This window comes from Solanum verrucosum, unplaced genomic scaffold (assembly GCF_900185275.1).
Source record: "Solanum verrucosum unplaced genomic scaffold, falcon-dt-bn FXZP01000008.1, whole genome shotgun sequence".
NCBI lineage: Eukaryota > Viridiplantae > Streptophyta > Magnoliopsida > Solanales > Solanaceae > Solanum > Solanum verrucosum.
The window spans coordinates 637,286-653,747 of NW_026020195.1; the positions used below are offsets into that span (position 1 = coordinate 637,286).

Consider the following 16,462-nt stretch of genomic DNA (forward strand, 5'->3'; position numbering starts at 1 on the left):
GGCCTAGAAGGAAGAAACAATAACATTTTCAGTCCGACAAAGAATTGTCATAGACACTCATATACATGAAATCAATAAGATAAATGTTTCATCTTGGGCATTTTTGCTTTCAATAAGTAAATTATAAAGAAATTTTAATGAAAATATGTATAAGATCTTTAAAATTGTTTATAAAAACAATATATTAAGTATGTATATTAATAAAATATATGTGTATAATTCATCGGTTCGGTTCAGTTATTTCTTTGATTTTTTAAAAATAAAACCATAACCAAACCAAATACTATCGGTTTTCAAAAATCTAAAACTAAACCAAACCAAACCCAAATAAAATCGGTTTTATTTTATCGGTTTGGTTTGGTTTTTCGGTTTGGATCGGTTTTTATCCAAACCGTGAACACCCCTAATCACAATTATATTCAAATGATCTTATTATATAGGCGGAATGACCTGAAAGACCCTTGTACTTGGCTCCGTTTGTCAGTTGAACCTTCATACTCATCACTTTGCCAACTAGACCCTTAAACCCATCAGAATACAACATTTTAAGCCCTTTTCTCCTCCAGTCAATGTGATTGTAATGGACGCGATTACACGTGGAATTCCACATCATTTTTTAGTGCCACATGCGAAATTAAGTACTAAAAAAAATAAAATCAAATAGATCAATTTTTTAATTTAATTTCTTAAACTTTTCAAATAGTCATCTTCTTCATATTTGGTCACAAATTGAGCACTAGATTCATACCCATTAGATCAAATTCTTCTTGATTTAACTTGTAAATTCAATTACAAGTTCACCAACACAAACTCAATGAACCCCAATCAAAAAAATTAATTAATTTTACAAATTCACAAGACCCATTTATTATTTTTTAAGCTCTTTCAAGTTTATCAATGGAGTTTTAAAATTTTCAATAGTCACAATCATCCTTCACATTATCCACATCTCCTCGTTGAAACCATCTAATAAAAGAATGATACTAATATTTTTCAACCTAAAAAACAAAAATTTTAGAAGAAGTTGAGGCTACTGATTTGTATAAAAGAAGAAGAAGAAGAAGAAGAAGAAGAGGCGGAGAAGTGTGAATGTGGGGATGGAGAAAGAAGAATGGGCTGGAGAAAGAAGAAGGTTGAGGGTTGTGGTGAGGGGTGGAGGAGAGAGGGCTGGTGGAGAAGAAGAAAGGGTGGGTGTGGGTGAAGGAGGGTTGAAGAAGATGAATCTTATTTTTTAATTTTGTTAAATTGATTTTTTAAAAAGTAAAATATTGTTTTAACTCGCTTTCAAACGCGTGTAATCACGCATATTTCCAACTCACCAATATTAATGTCACATAAGCTCGGTCAATGATCAGAAGGGTTTAAAATATTGTGTTCTGGTGAGTTTAAGGGTTTGGTTGGCAAACCTCATATCGAAAATTTGAATTTAGAACCTCTCCATTGGATACAAATTGTTATACCAACAATATTTATTTGCAATGCAATTTTATTTTTTCCTTTATACGCTATAAAGTCCGCGAAATTTATTGATTAAGTTAATAAATGTTTGATTAGATTAATATAAAAACTTAATCAAGAAGAAATTATAATATAATAAGTAGTTCCTTTTTGCGTGATGGTTGTTAATTATTTAGTAATCACATTATAAGATTTAATTTAGGTAACATAGTTTAAATAATTTTTATACTATTAGATTATTTATTTACCTGTATACAAGTAAAATATCATATTTTAGGAAGGTTTTATACAAGTAAAATATCATATATATTCTAAGAAAGTTACTCTGAATATCATTTGAATGGTTTGACAAATTAATAGATTATTTACCTTGATTTGACAATATAAAAGATTATTTACCTTAACGGTGATAAAAATTAAACTCAATATATTCTAGAATAATTTTTTTGTCATAAGAGTAGGTGATTTTTAATTTAATGTATTTGGAATATTGTTCACTTAATAATGAACAAACCTACATATAATTAATATTGACCTAATCCAAACTTAAATAATTGATACACACGTCTTCAATGATTTCAAAAATGAAAAAAGTGCTTGAATTAGTCAAAGCATAAATTTGCAATTAAATATAATACCATTAATAAAGCATGAGTTAGTAAAGACTTGGTAAAAATTCATTAGTTGTTAAGCTTTACTAGTAAAAGTCTTCAAAGAAACAAACCATGAATTAATTTCTTAAACAAAAGTGATTTTTCTTTTCGTCTTGAAATTTTTTTAATTGACTTACTTAATCATAAAATAAGAAAAGTATATATAAATCCTCATAAGTTTAATGATTGAGTCATTAAAATAATTCCAACGCAAAATTAAAAGTTGAAATTTTTTTCCTACCTTGCAACTACTACAATTATAGTGTTGAAATCACTACACCATAAAATAAAATATCGTTTTAAGGTATATACACTGATGATATAAAAGTTCAATTATACTATCAATATATCTTAACCTATTGTAAAAGATTGCTTTCCATTAATTATTAAGGTTATTAATTAACGTTTGTACCAAAGACTTATCTGCAATTATCTTTTAAGTGATCTGTAAATATTTGTACGTAATATCGATCTAAATAAAAAACCCCTCCCCACCCCACCCCCACCCCTATTTATATACTCCTTACTCTTCAAGACTTTAATTTAACCATTTCTTTAATTAGTTTCTTCTTCATCTAATCATTTCCTAGCTTCTTCTCCCAACTTGAAATTTATCAAAATACCCTAATTTTGTTTAAAATGGTTCGTTCAATATTATTACCAAGAATTAATGGTGATAATTTATGTACTTCTATGCCATTAGCAATTGGTTTGTTTTTTTCAATAATAGCCATTGTAGCACTATGTGCTAAACATGCAAAAAAATCTTCAAACAAATCCAAAACTAATATTATAAGTGAATCCAAAATTGTTCCAAGGTTTTCATCACCACAACAATTTAGCCCTAACATGACCAAAAAAGGCGGTGAATTTTCCTATGAAGTTTCCGGTGAAGTGGCCGGAGAAGTGGCCGGAGATAAAAAAGGTTTGTGGCAAAAGACAATTATTATGGGTGAAAAATGTAAACCACCACAATTTTCTGGTGTGATTTATTATGATTGTTCTGGAAATAGGGTTTCTCAACTTCCAAGATCACCAAGAGCTAGTCCATTACTAAAATATGCTTGTTAATTATTTTAGATTTAATTATCTATATAAAATTTTGTTTTATATAATATGTTCATGTTCTCTCCATTTGAAAATTATTGCAAAATGTATGGTGCACTCGTGCTTTTATGAGATAGTGATAGAGTCTGCGTACATTATATCTTTTTCAGTATTCATTTGTAGGATTATACTGAGTATGATGATATATGATGCACCTATATGATAATTTTTCCTTCTTTTATGAGATAGTGATAGAATCTGCGAACATTATATCATTTTCAGTTTTTATTTGTAGGATTATACTGAATATGATGGTATATGATGCACCTAAATGATTTTTCCTTCTTCAGATTTCATGTGTGGCCGTTGAACTTTTGCAACATTAGAATAATTGAATTTTACACTATGATAATAGTATTCCAAAACAATAGTCTAATGCTAAAATGCTATTGCAATGTAAATGGTTAAACATCATATTATCGACAAAAAAATCTTGTACTTTCATGAGGTAGGGATTTAGTTTGCATACATTATATCCTTGTACGTATTTATTTGTAGAATTGCACCAAGTATCTTGGTATATGATGCACCCTATATGAGTTTTCCTTCATTCTCCATATGTTTCCTTGAATGTTGTTAGTTTCACGTATGATCATTGAACTTTACTCGTTATAATTTTTACCCTATAATAATAGTATTTCAAAACTATATTGTCGTGTTAAGGTAACTAATTTTTATCAATTAAGTAAATAGTATTTCAAAACTATATTGTCGTGTGAAGGTAACTAATTTTTATCAATTATTAGAGTTATTTAATGTGGTTATGAATAATTTTTTGATTTTATTGTTATAATAATTGGTAAAACTCAATAACCATATATGCAATTAACTTGGGATTCTCTCTCTCAAGTTTGTTTGCTTGTTATTTTATTTAGGTTCTAAAAATTAATTAATTCATTTAATTTATTATTCACTTTTGAGAAAAGCTAAGAGGAGTTTAATATAACTTTTCATACAATATAAAAAGATATTAGACTCAATCCCTTTTCTTTTAGTATAAATAAAATAAAAAAAGGTGACACCTTTTTGGGAATTGATTAGGAGCATTATAACTTTTTGATCACAAATTCCAACAATTATAAGAATATAAAAAAATATGAAGACGTAATGCATAAATATAAGTATCGGAATTAATTTTAATATCAAGAGTGTTATATTATATCTTGACAATTTTGATGAATTTAGCTTCAATGTTTTTAAGAATCAGTTTGATAATTATATTATTGATGTATGTGATACTGATAACGGATTCTCCAATTAGATGAATTTGGTGAGCTTTTTAAAAAAAATATAGTTGAACAAGAAAATATTTTTAATTATTCTCTTGGTATTTTGATTTGTGAAAGACTTGTTGGCAACAAGGTATATTAAAAAATGACTAAATATTTCATATTAATTCTAATGAGTTTGTGAGACCAAATAATCCATGTGACTTGTGAGTAATATTATTGAGATTCTAAAGTTCATTATATTATAATTTTTATGATGAATGTGTAATTATATAAGGATAAATAAGATTAGAAATGACGATTCTTAATAATGTTCGCAAATAAATATAACACACATTCTCTCTTCTTCTTTTTTTCATGCACCAATCATATGTAAGAAATAGTAATTAGCTGTCAAAAATATTTATATATATTTAGAGAACTTCTAATTCTAAATAAATAATCTCTAATTTACCTTAACATAATAATTGTTATTATTATAAGTGATAAAGTGAAATAAGTCCAACAAAAGCATCCATAAAGTTCACATGGTTAACTCCAACTAGTCAATTGAGGCAAGTTATTTAATTAATTACTAGTAACTAATAGTTTTTTTTTAATAATCAAATTCAAATGCTACTATATATCTTTCTTGTTGACATTTATTTGAAAGGAAAAAAAATTAAGTGGGGGTAATGTTAAATTTTACTTCAAGGAGCAAAGTAAACAATTTGACTTTTTTACTCAATCAATGTTTAGAATCAGTCAAATCTACCTAAATTTTTGTATACAGAGATCTCGGATTTGATTCCTAAAAATAAGTAAAAAATAATTTTCTTTTAATGAATTTTATGTAATATATATACAAATAAATCAATGTTTCAAAATATAGTTTACGTGAATAAAAAATAAAAATATATAAATAACTATAATACAGAGTTGCTAGAAATTTCTCGTGTAAGTATAAAGACAAATCTATGAATTTTGAAGAAAAAAATTTGATTAAACACCTTATATTTTAAAATAAGTGTTGTTTAAAAAAGCAATAAACACATTTAGCCTTCTAAAATTTTTGCCCAAAATTGTTTATGCACATAAAGGGATTATTTTGCACCTAATCTCAAATAGTAAACTATTTTGTTATTAGTTCTGTCTCAACTTACACGATACTATTTCTATTTTAATTTATTTTAAAAAGAATATTATTATTTTTATATTTAAAAACAATTTACTTTTATGAAATTATTTATAATCAAATAAATATTAATTTATTTTAAATTTCTTCTCAAATTTTATGTCTAGTCAAATGTGGCACACATCAATTAATACGAAGTGACTAGTAACATAAAGATAACCATATGGTGCAATAGATGGGGGCATGGGGCTAATAATCTCTTAACCCGAGATCTCGAATCATGAATATGGAAAAATCCGAAAGCCCTACTCAGGTTTATCATAGCGAATTTGAATTAGTCGGGCTTCGGTAAAAAAAGAAAAGAAAAAAGAGCCTATTCACTCATCTCCTTCATCTTTCAAAACTCTCAATTCAATTGCCATCTGCAACTCTCTGATTAAACATCTTTCACCCATAGAAAAAAATGTGGAGTTCCAGTATGCAAATCTTAACAGCATCTTCATTATTCTCCACCAAAAAGAACCAATATTCTGAATTTTTCAACCAGTCAGTGCAAAAGATAGAATCTTCAGCTAAAACTAGAAGAAGAAGGGGAGCAAGAATGGAGATTTTGGGCATGGCTAGTGATGATTCAGCTAAAAATGAAAAACCCACTAAGCTAATTACCTTTTTGGGTAAAGGGGGTTCTGGGAAAACTACTTCTGCCATTTTTGCTGCTCAGGTTTGTCGATTAAGTGGTCAATTTTGCTGTAAAGATTCTAACTTTATGTTCTGTTCAGTCTTTTATAAGCAGTTGATGGATGTTTTTGTTGTTTTGGTTGGAAACTTGGGGTTGTGTTATTTGGGTGTGTGTTGATGATTCTTTAGTCATTTTTGGATTTCCCACTGATGTCCGGAACCTGCATTGGAGTCAATTGATTTCAGATTTGCGCTGGAAAGTCCACGTTGGGTAAAGCATTCCCTAACAAAGGTGATACTGTAACCAGGGAGACTTGAACATGAGACTTTAGTTAAGGATGAAGGAGTACTTATAGTCCACGACAACCTTTGTTGGTGCTTCTTTAATCATGTGGGACTGAATTGAAGTTGAAAATTTTTCTATCCCTGGTTTCTGTGAGAGGATAAGATCTGTTTGTTTGTTGGATATGTAAAAAAAAATGGATTGCTTTCATTTGCTCTATGTAGAACTTGTATATTAGTATTGAATTTTGCTTGTAGAAGGCATATGGTTAGTATTGAGGAAGGTTAGATGAGAACAGAAGATTCTCAATCTGTATGGTGTACTCGACGTAGAAAAGTAGTTGAGTGAACTGTAAACTTGAATTTTAAGGTCAACATTCATACACTTAAATTCTGAGTATAGAAATCAAGAAAAGATGATAACTTTCTGTTAGTAAGAAATAAAGTTGTTAAATGCTATATAGTCTCACTGTTGAAAGAATATATAGTTTTGGAGTTGAATAATTTTGTCCATTTCTTGTTTTATATAGTGAGCAATTGAATGTTAGCCAAAACTAAGCAAAGATTGAGTTTTTCTGTTGACTGGAGTATGTGCTTTTAAATGAGTCAAACTATGCTTTATGAGGTTTATGTCAAGACAAAATATATTCAACAAACCTCAGAATAGAAGAATGTCATGATATTTCATCGCAGTTACTTTCATGATTTTTAGTTCATTTGTCTTCAACTGTCTTTTCTTTACAAACTGTTGACTTCAAGGCTTAGTTGCGTAGACTCTTCACTTTTGATACTGCATCCGTGTCGGATTCTCCAAAAATATACTACTTTTGGCGAATCCGACACGCATCAGTTGACATTTTTGAAGAGTCTAAGCAACATAGCTTCAAGGAGGTATACCAATTTTTAGGCCCCCAAGGCCTAGCTCAAGTGGCAAAAGGTGGAGGATTTGTGGCTTAGGTCGCAGGTTCAAGCCCCACACCATGCAAAGCAAATCCTGGTATTTAAGTGGAGAAGGGTAGAGGGGCGGGCCCATTATCCACCGAGTTTAGAAGGCTGTAATTGGTCCAAAGGGCGGGTCACAGATGGATTTCTCGGTTATAAAAAAAAAAAAAAAAGGTATACCAATTTTTAGTTACATATTCAAAATCAAAACAGCATAGTTTCCAACTTTAATACTTTTATTCATGAAACTGCAAGGAAAGCACGAGCAAAACCACATTCTCTCTTGTCACGAGTTGATTCTCTTGCTTGTCGGAAGGAGAACTCATTACACTTTGTCTTCCCTTTTCTTTTCCTTTAGACTCTGTGGGCAGTGGAGCAAAGAATTGAAAAACGTCCAGGAGTGCAAGGGAGGGGGTAGGAAATGAACAAACCTCATGAATTGTTTAGAAGTTTGTTTCCGAGGGATCACCATAAGGTTGTTCTTTTAGGTGAATTTATTTTCTATAAGATATCTTGACAAAAGCTGTGTTCTGTATGTGATGATGACACATACATTCAGTGCTCACGCATAATATTAACACTATTCATTGATCACTGCATCTCTGGCTTCATTTTCCCCTATAAATTTTAACAGCATGTTCTTCATTTAGTGGTTTATTATCTTGGCACTATCGCCTTGTTTTCTTTGTTTTTCGCCTTTCATTTTCAGTGTATGTCTCTGATATTATTACATGTTCATCTAGTACTTGCACATATAAATAAACCAACATTCTGCATCAACCTTGAATCTGCTTATCTTTTCCCCTTTAAACCTTAACTAATGCTGTATCATATCAGGAATTACAGTCTCTCCTGCATATGATAAAGTTAGGTAGACTAACTAGCAAGTTTCTTTTCTTACCAGCATTATGCAATGGCAGGGCTCAAAACCTGTTTGGTGATACATTCTCAAGATCCGACAGCTGAATATCTTCTGAATTGTAAGATCGGGACATCTCTAATTATATGCAACAACAATCTTTCAGCCATTAGATTGGAAACTACAAAAGTCTGTTCCTGTTTGACTCCTACTTCACCTATCTTCCTGCAATATTGAGATATACATTTGGTTGCAATTCATTTAGGCTGAACAATTATCAGTAATTGCAGATGCTCCTTGAACCTCTCAATAAACTGAAGCAAGCAGATGCTCGTCTTAATATGACTCAAGGAGTTCTTGAAGGGGTGGGTATGTAACTTAGTGGTGCGTTTATCTGGCATTCTTTTGCCAGAAAATGGATGTGTCGCTCTTTGAGTAACTTTCTTCATGTAGTAGGTATTCGGAGAAGAGCTTGGAGTGCTTCCTGGAATGGACTCCATATTTTCATCCCTAGCACTTGAGCGGCTTGTAGGATTTTTTGAAAATGTGGTTCAACAGAACAGCAAAAAAGAGAAATTTGACATTATTATATATGATGGCATGAGTACTGAAGAAACAATTAGGATGATTGGTGCGACCAGCAAAGCAAGGTTAGATCTTCTCCAAGACTTGTCAAATGTCTTATGTCTCTATGCCAAAACTGATGTGGAGTATCATATCACTATTTCCACGTGCAGATTATACTTAAAATATCTCCGCAATTTTGCTGAAAAAACTGATTTAGGAAGGCTGGCAAGTCCCTCACTTTTGAGACTTGCGGAAGAAGCCATGACTCTAAGCGGTAGAAATCCTAATCTGAATGGGAAAATGAATTCAGAAATTTGGGACCTTCTAGACCAAGTATTGGAGGTACACCAGCTGCTAATCTGTTTTCAAGATGCCACTCTATTTTGAACTAAAGGTTCTAATGATTTTGCATGCTGCAGAGAGGGTCTACAATATTTGCAGAACCAAAAAGGTTTGGTTGCTATATTGTGGTGGATAGAAACAGCCCCATGTCTATGGCTTCTGCTTTACGTTACTGGGGTTGCATAATCCAGGCTGGTGCACAGGTTTCTGGTGCATTTGCACTTGCAAAGCCAAATTCGAGTGGAGAAGTAGGGGAAACGATTGAGGACTTTTCACCTTTGCCTTCTGCTTTTGTTCCACATATCTCAGTCGGAGCCCATTTAGATTGGGACAAAATTATGCAGGATAGTCATAGCCAGAGTGCACGGAATCTTCTGACTGTAACAGCTCATAAGGCCAGCATTCCTCCAGTTATCTTTGATCCAACCAACAAAATCGTCACACTTCTCATGCCCGGTTTTGACAAATCAGAAATCAAGCTATATCAAGTATGTAGTATGGTTTGTTTCACCTTTCTGCATTATCTGTCTGCTATGATGCTAAAAATCGATCCTTTTGTGAACTTCAATGCAATGAAATTCTTCACTAGATAATAGATATTATTTTGGTAATAGACAGAATAAGCATTTACTAATCGATAATTTCTGTGGCATTTGCCATAGAAATTATCAAAAAGTGGTCGGCTTCTTCGGGGTGTAAGACTCTCTTAACTGCAATGAACACTGACTATGAAACATTAAACAAATGCTTACATTTACATGAAGCACTATAATATGTAGTTGAGTGATTAAGAGCATTCTTTGCTTGCTGTTCTACGATGTGATAAGATTTTTGCTGTTAATATAGCACGTGAAAAGTTCTACTGACATCTAACTTGCTTTGGTTATCCAAGTTGAGATCGTTTGACATCTAACGATGACCAAAGGCTCATTGTTGTTGTTTTTCTCACCATGTTCTTACTATTCATGCTACTGAAAACCAAATTATGGTGAAATTAATTAGAATTTCTGGCAATTTGCAGTTTAGAGGAGGGTCTGAGTTGTTGGTGGAGGCTGGTGATCAGAGACGTGTGATTCGTCTACCATCTCAACTTCAAGGGAAGGTTGGAGGTGCTAAATTTACAGATAGAAGTCTTGTCATCACAATGCGATAGCAGATGAAATCAAGAAACCTCACCTACATATTTAGCTACAAGCATGCAGAAAGAGTCACTTCACAGCAAATGTTGTAACATCATTGATTGTATTAGTTTTTACATGAACAAGTATTGGAGGTTGTCCATGTCCATGCCCATGTGATGATTGAGTCACCACAGATTAAATTCTCAAGTTTCTTGTAGATCATTTGTATGGTCATATTCACAAGTCGTTGGGGATAAGTTAATTTCGAATAAATTCTCGAATTGCTTTATATTCAATAGTTATATCAACTAGAAAACTTGCAGGACTAGAGTGTGTAAGGTATCCAAGTGTTTGACACTAATTGTTGCCAGGGTAATATACTCAAATTTCACAGAAATGAGGATTTTTGCCTTGTGCCCTGAAGGAGAACGCGTTTCCGCTTTTGTTTCTGAAGCAGAACAAAGAACATAACATCTTCTTGGAAAGTTACTGCATTTTATTTCTTTCTCATGAATTGATGAATATGGAGGTCCAAATTTCACTTATTGTTTAGTGAAGTTTTCAAAGTGTTTTACCCTACAATGTTTACTTCTTTTAAACTAATCTGTGTTATCTGATATTCTCCTTGAGTTGAACCTTTTGAATTGTACAAATGTCCAAGATAGAATATGTTTTGCTATACTTGGAGAAAATGATGAAATATACAATGACCAAAACCAAAATACAAATATTCTCACGGTTCTTGTGTATTCTCTCCTCCTGTTTGTGACTGAACACGACTCCTTAGTTCTTCAAACGCCTTCATGCTTTCAGCATCAAATCCTCCAGCAAACTGAAAAGGGAAAAAAAAAGACGAAAAAGAAGGATTTTCAAAGTCAAACTTATGAATTCTTCAATCTGTATCTTTACTAAAACAAGTGAACTAAATGCAGGTGTGGTGTATATACCTGATGAACTCTGAAAGCAAAACGAACTCCTTGTAGAATCAAAAATTCTCTGTTTGGTTCCTTCTCGGGTCCATCCATGGCATCAAGCTCTGATGCTACACGTTTCATGTACTTCCTCGCCAATTGTACTGATGAAAGCTTGATCTGCAGAAGAGAAATAACATAATGGATCATTTCTCTGCACACTTTTGTTATTTCTTTTGGATGTACCATGAAGTGAAATCGTATTGTATGTTAGTTATAGAGGTTCTTGATATTTGTGAAAATATGTTATGGAAACTTCACATTCTAAGGTTTTCTTGCAGCATGGTTCTTGGTGGAAAAGTTTGCGCTTTTATGTTAAAAAGCCTTGAGAAAGGACACCACAGTGACGTTTCTAGATGAGAACGTACCTTGCCAACAACACCTGAATCTTGCAACCAATCAGTAGGAATACCAAATTCTCTGTATCGTGATGCAGCCATTTCGCGAGTACGCAATAGTGCATAAACACTCTGTTCCACCCTGGCATCCAGAATAAAAAACTGAGTTAGCTATAGATAAATCTAAAATGAAAAAACAAAAAAGAACAACTGCACATGAAAGGATACTACTTCCAATTAAGTTGAAGTTTCAATATGGTCTGGAATAACTTGTTTAAAATCTCAACCATTTTCACATCCTACCGGTGGTGGAGCTAGGATTTTCACTAAGGGGTTCAAAATACGAAGAAGCCATAGGGGGTTCAACATCGACTATATATACATAAAAATAATTTTAAGCATTTATAAACAGTGTAATTTCCACCGAAGGCTGATCAGATGAACTCCTCGTCCCTACCTGGATTCCCCGCCCCTGCATCCTACCAAACCTAAATTCTCTAGTTTAAAGACAAGAGACATAGATATCATTGGAGACTTACTTTTCAAGCAACCTGTACATCTTTTTCAAAGCCGCATCACATTGAAGATTTGGGTCATCCACAAAGGTGGTTACTTGCTTTTCTAGTTTCATTAGATCTTGATATTCGAAAGCAGCCTCTCTCAACGCATCCGCTTTTCCCTCAGGCCAGTCAAAGTGCTTGAGGACAGCTCGTTCGTCAACCTTGAAAAGAATCAGTGAGATACACAGTTAACAGATGCTGCAGGTACATAATGCAGAAAGTGCATGGTCCTTGTCGCTTGATAGAGATAAATTAACCAATATTTTTCATATCCACCATACAAAAGTATGATTAATAAGTCTTATTTAAGGAATAGGGAATTTGAAGGTATAATGTCAAAGAGGCAATACCAAGAAAGAGAGTTCTTCATCTAGCCAGTTCACAAATGCCACTAGATCCTCAATATTGGTAAAAGAAGCAGCACGAACTTCAGTTGCCAATGACTCGACAAATTCACCTTGACTTTCCACATCAGCTTTCACCTGGTTTTGCACAATTATCATTTGAGTCAGAATGGGGTAATAGGAACATGCATTTCATCAAAGAAGTGAAAGAGAAGTTCTACATACAGCTAAGAGGAATGTGGATCTGTTCTCTATCTCCCCGATCATGTTATTTCTTGCATCTGATGTGTTTGAAGTAGCAGTTATCAAAGCTGATGATGTGTCCTTCTTTGACTCGCGTTTCATCAATGATTGGTAGAATTCAACTAATTCAGGAGCACGATGGACCTTGTCACCTCCAGCTCCTCCTTTCATTAAAGATCCAGGAGGAGGTGGTGGTCTAGGAGGTCCTCCGCCAGGTGGAGGTGGCGGTGGTGGAGCACCAGGTGGAGGAGGTGGTGGGGGTGGACCTCCAGGTGCTCCACCTGTAACAGTATTACTAGCTGGAGCTGAACCACCTCCTGATCGTTTAGGAGGTGGACGAGGAGTCCTGGTAGGTCTTTTCTCAATATTAACAAGTTTCATTTTGCTCACAGCTTGAGGGTCGGTTTTGCTATCACCGGACTGCTCTGCTGAGTCACCAGAGGCGGAGACCACCGGCAAAACTGGTACTGACCCTGGCAGTGATACCGGCTTCTCTTTCAATTGAGCAAGTTTTGGAGGCAAGGACTTCTCAAACCTTGCTGCTCTTGCCTGCTCAGCTTTAACCTTAATTGTCTTCTCTCGTTCTACTGCCAGCTTATGCCTGTCTTTGAATGCCGGATACTTCTCATCTAGAACTCCTTCCACTGATTTTGACATTAGAGTAAACGATGATGCAACTGAATTCAGTGTCTCAGCAGAAGATTCTTGTGTCCTAATCGGTGGAAGCTTTGGTGTTTCTGGGGAACCATATTCCTCAGCTGTTCCAAAACTAGTGATGGCTACACCATCACCCGCGTTCCTAAGCATTAGAGATTCCAGAGGACCCCTTGGTCTTACACTCATACTCATCCTACCAGGAGATGCTCCTCCAAGAGATCTTGCTGGTGAAGACATAACACTAGAATCGTCTTTACCACCTCTGCTGCCCCATTTCTTCAACTTCTGGATTAAGTTGGGCTTTTTACTGAAACTACTAAATCTGCTAGTGGAACTGTCTATAGAAGCATTATCAAAGTCTTCACTACCGGGAGAAGATGGCTGAGAAAAATTGCTTTCGAGATCTGTATCTCCTTGGCCTCGTTCGGATCCTGCATATTCTAACATCAACTGTTTGGCCTTCTGCTGAGATTTTGGGCTCAGATTTTTACTGAGATCACGAGCGGAGACTTTTCCTTGAGGTGTTTGGTAGTTCCGAAGTTCAAATCTTAAGCATGCATTGACCCAACGAAGATACACTAGCTCTTCAACTTCACTGAATCTGTTCATTTGAAGTCCTTCTACTTGCTTTAGAAGATCATCATTTGTATGCTTCAAATTAATTACTTCTTCCCTCACCTGGGCAACCATTTCATTCTGCAGAAGCATGCCAAACAGGAATTGTCAAAAACATCACACAATCTTTCTCATTAGAAGCTGTGAATCTCCAATAATTCAGTGGTGGGAGTGAACCACAATTGTCAAAATTAGGGGCGGAGCTACAAGCCCGTCTAAAGGTTTAGCAGAACCTAACTTTGGTTCAAGACATTGTATTTGTGCTTCACAATTTACTTAATATATATAAATAGTTTATCCAGAACTAGTAAGCTAATCTTTTCTAGAAATCAGAACCCATAAAGTCAAAATCTTAGCTCCGTCTCTGGTCAAAATAGAAGAAACTAAAGAGCATGAGAAACAGCAAAAGAATTCTCATAATTACAAGAAATCAGAATATGACTATAGTTCCAAAATATTTTTACAAACTTGAGAATAGAAAGTAAATGCATAAAGAAAGAAGAGCTATAAGCTATAAAGACACACAGATTGTCCTAAACTTGATCAGTGACATGAAAATACTGGTATCAGGAATTAAAATTTACCTCCGTCATATTAGACAACTTTGCTATTGTAGATTCAGCAGCATCCAATTTAATAACCAACTCTCTCTTTTCGTGCTGAAGTTCTTTGTTCTTCCTCTTAAGCTCCATAACCTCCACTTCCAACTCCTTCACAAGTTTAAGCTTCTTGTCAACCTCGGAATCTCTCTTGAAAGCTTCCTCTTCCTTTTCTTGAAGTCCAGTAACATGTTGTTTTAGCAACAACAACTGAGCTTTCGTTTGGTTAGCTTCGAGTTGCATCTGCCTTTGCAGCTCCTTAATCTTGCTTCTAGCAGCTTCTAGATCTTTCCTAGCAGTAGTTCCATGAAAAACCTCCTCTTGAAGCTTTTGTTTCTCAGCCTGTAACGTATTTATCGTGATGTTGAGCATGTCAATCTCAACAGACTTAATCTTGAGCTGCTTTTGTAACTCGAGAATATCCGATTCTTGTTCCTTCAAACCATAATACTCGAGCAACTCCCCTTCAAGCTTCACCTCCCTTTCCTCAAGTTCCTTAACAAGGTTTCGCAATCTTTCAAGTTCGTTCGCGTTGTAGGCCATCTCAGTTTGGTAAACCCTCTCTCTCTCTTCTCTTCCTGTATCATACTTGTCACTTGGTAACGGAAATTCAATCTCCCCGGATAAAAGATCTTCAAATTCAGGGAAAAGATCATCATCAAGATCAATCTGGTTACCCTGTGCTGGATTTATAATTCCATTGATTAATTTAACTTCTTCTTTCTCTTCTTCCTCATCCTACAATTCGCCAAACGAAAAAACAAAAGACAAATTTCCAAACACAATCAGACCTCTTCATAACAACATTTCACTATAACAATCACATTTTCTGCTGAATCGATCTTTCATGTTATGTTATATTATATTTTCTCTATAACACCATTTCACTATAACATCCAAAAAATGTTCGAAACAAACATTGTTAACTCAGTATCAAATTGTTCCTAAAGAAGATATCAACACTATGAAGCAACAAAAGAGTACACAAATTTCTCCATACTTACAACCACTTCTTTGAGGCCATCCGTCGAATACAAGAGCTGCTCCTTTTCATCCCCTTCGTCACCTCGTTGTTCAAGCAACGGTTCACCATTTTCTATTCACCAAGTTCATAAAACAACAACACAAACACAAATTAGCCTCAAAAAAAAACTCTAATCACCCATTTGGATGAATTTTTTCATTAAAAATTGAATCTTTACAACAACTGTTCTATCAATATATAAAACCAAATAGTACTTATTAGCAACCAAATTGAAAATTACCTAATGATGGCTTTGAGGGTTTTACATTTATCTGCTTAACTGCATAAGCAGCTATAGAAGCAGCAACCAAGAAACCTACCCTAACTATCATGTAAGTATTTTCAATGGAAAAAATTGAAGCTTCAACTCATTTAATAATAAAAAATAATCCCCACCCATTTTTTATGAAACCCCATAGCTCAAGAATCAATCCATGGCCTCATCAAAAATGAAAAGAAATGAGAACCCAACAATTGGAAATTAGTCTAATGGTGCAGTTCTTGAAGGGGAAGCGTTATAATCTTATCAAGAAAGAAAAAAGATTGGATTTTTTTGTGCAGAACTGTCAAAAACAAACACATAGAGCTACAGGGAACCACCAATTTCTTGAGTGGCCAATGTTTGGCCAAAGAAGATTGACATTTTTTTGGATATAGGGCAGGGGTCAAAAACTTGTTGATATGAAGAAGAATATTTAAGAAGAAAGGGACTTGAGTACAGTAAAAATATGAACTTGGGAACAGATGACACCCTAGATT

General features: G+C 34.0%; 2 protein-coding genes across 3 annotated transcripts; one reads left to right on the forward strand and one right to left on the reverse strand.

The window, feature by feature from the left end:
• Window positions 1–5,827: 5,827 nt before the first annotated feature.
• LOC125829856 (uncharacterized protein At1g26090, chloroplastic) lies at window positions 5,828–10,600 on the forward strand. Of its 2 annotated transcripts, none has more exons than XM_049509067.1 (7): window positions 5,828–6,282; window positions 8,368–8,511; window positions 8,613–8,687; window positions 8,779–8,972; window positions 9,060–9,231; window positions 9,309–9,719; window positions 10,253–10,600. In XM_049509067.1, the coding sequence occupies exons 1-7, from the start codon at window positions 6,025–6,027 to the stop codon at window positions 10,382–10,384; spliced, it is 1,386 nt and encodes a 461-aa protein (XP_049365024.1). In that variant the 5' UTR covers window positions 5,828–6,024; the 3' UTR covers window positions 10,385–10,600. The 2 variants fall into 2 exon arrangements, with proteins under 2 accessions (XP_049365024.1, XP_049365025.1); XM_049509068.1 differs by having other exon boundaries at window positions 5,941–6,282; window positions 8,613–8,691; window positions 8,783–8,972.
• Window positions 10,601–10,977: 377 nt separating this feature from the next.
• On the reverse strand, window positions 10,978–16,193 carry LOC125829840 (protein CHUP1, chloroplastic). The gene is made up of 9 exons (XM_049509046.1): window positions 15,945–16,193; window positions 15,684–15,775; window positions 14,665–15,417; window positions 12,791–14,161; window positions 12,572–12,703; window positions 12,201–12,382; window positions 11,692–11,803; window positions 11,300–11,443; window positions 10,978–11,184 (listed from the first exon to the last, which is right to left on the reverse strand). The coding sequence occupies exons 1-9, from the start codon at window positions 16,033–16,035 to the stop codon at window positions 11,086–11,088; spliced, it is 2,976 nt and encodes a 991-aa protein (XP_049365003.1). The 5' UTR covers window positions 16,036–16,193; the 3' UTR covers window positions 10,978–11,085.
• Window positions 16,194–16,462: the final 269 nt, after the last annotated feature.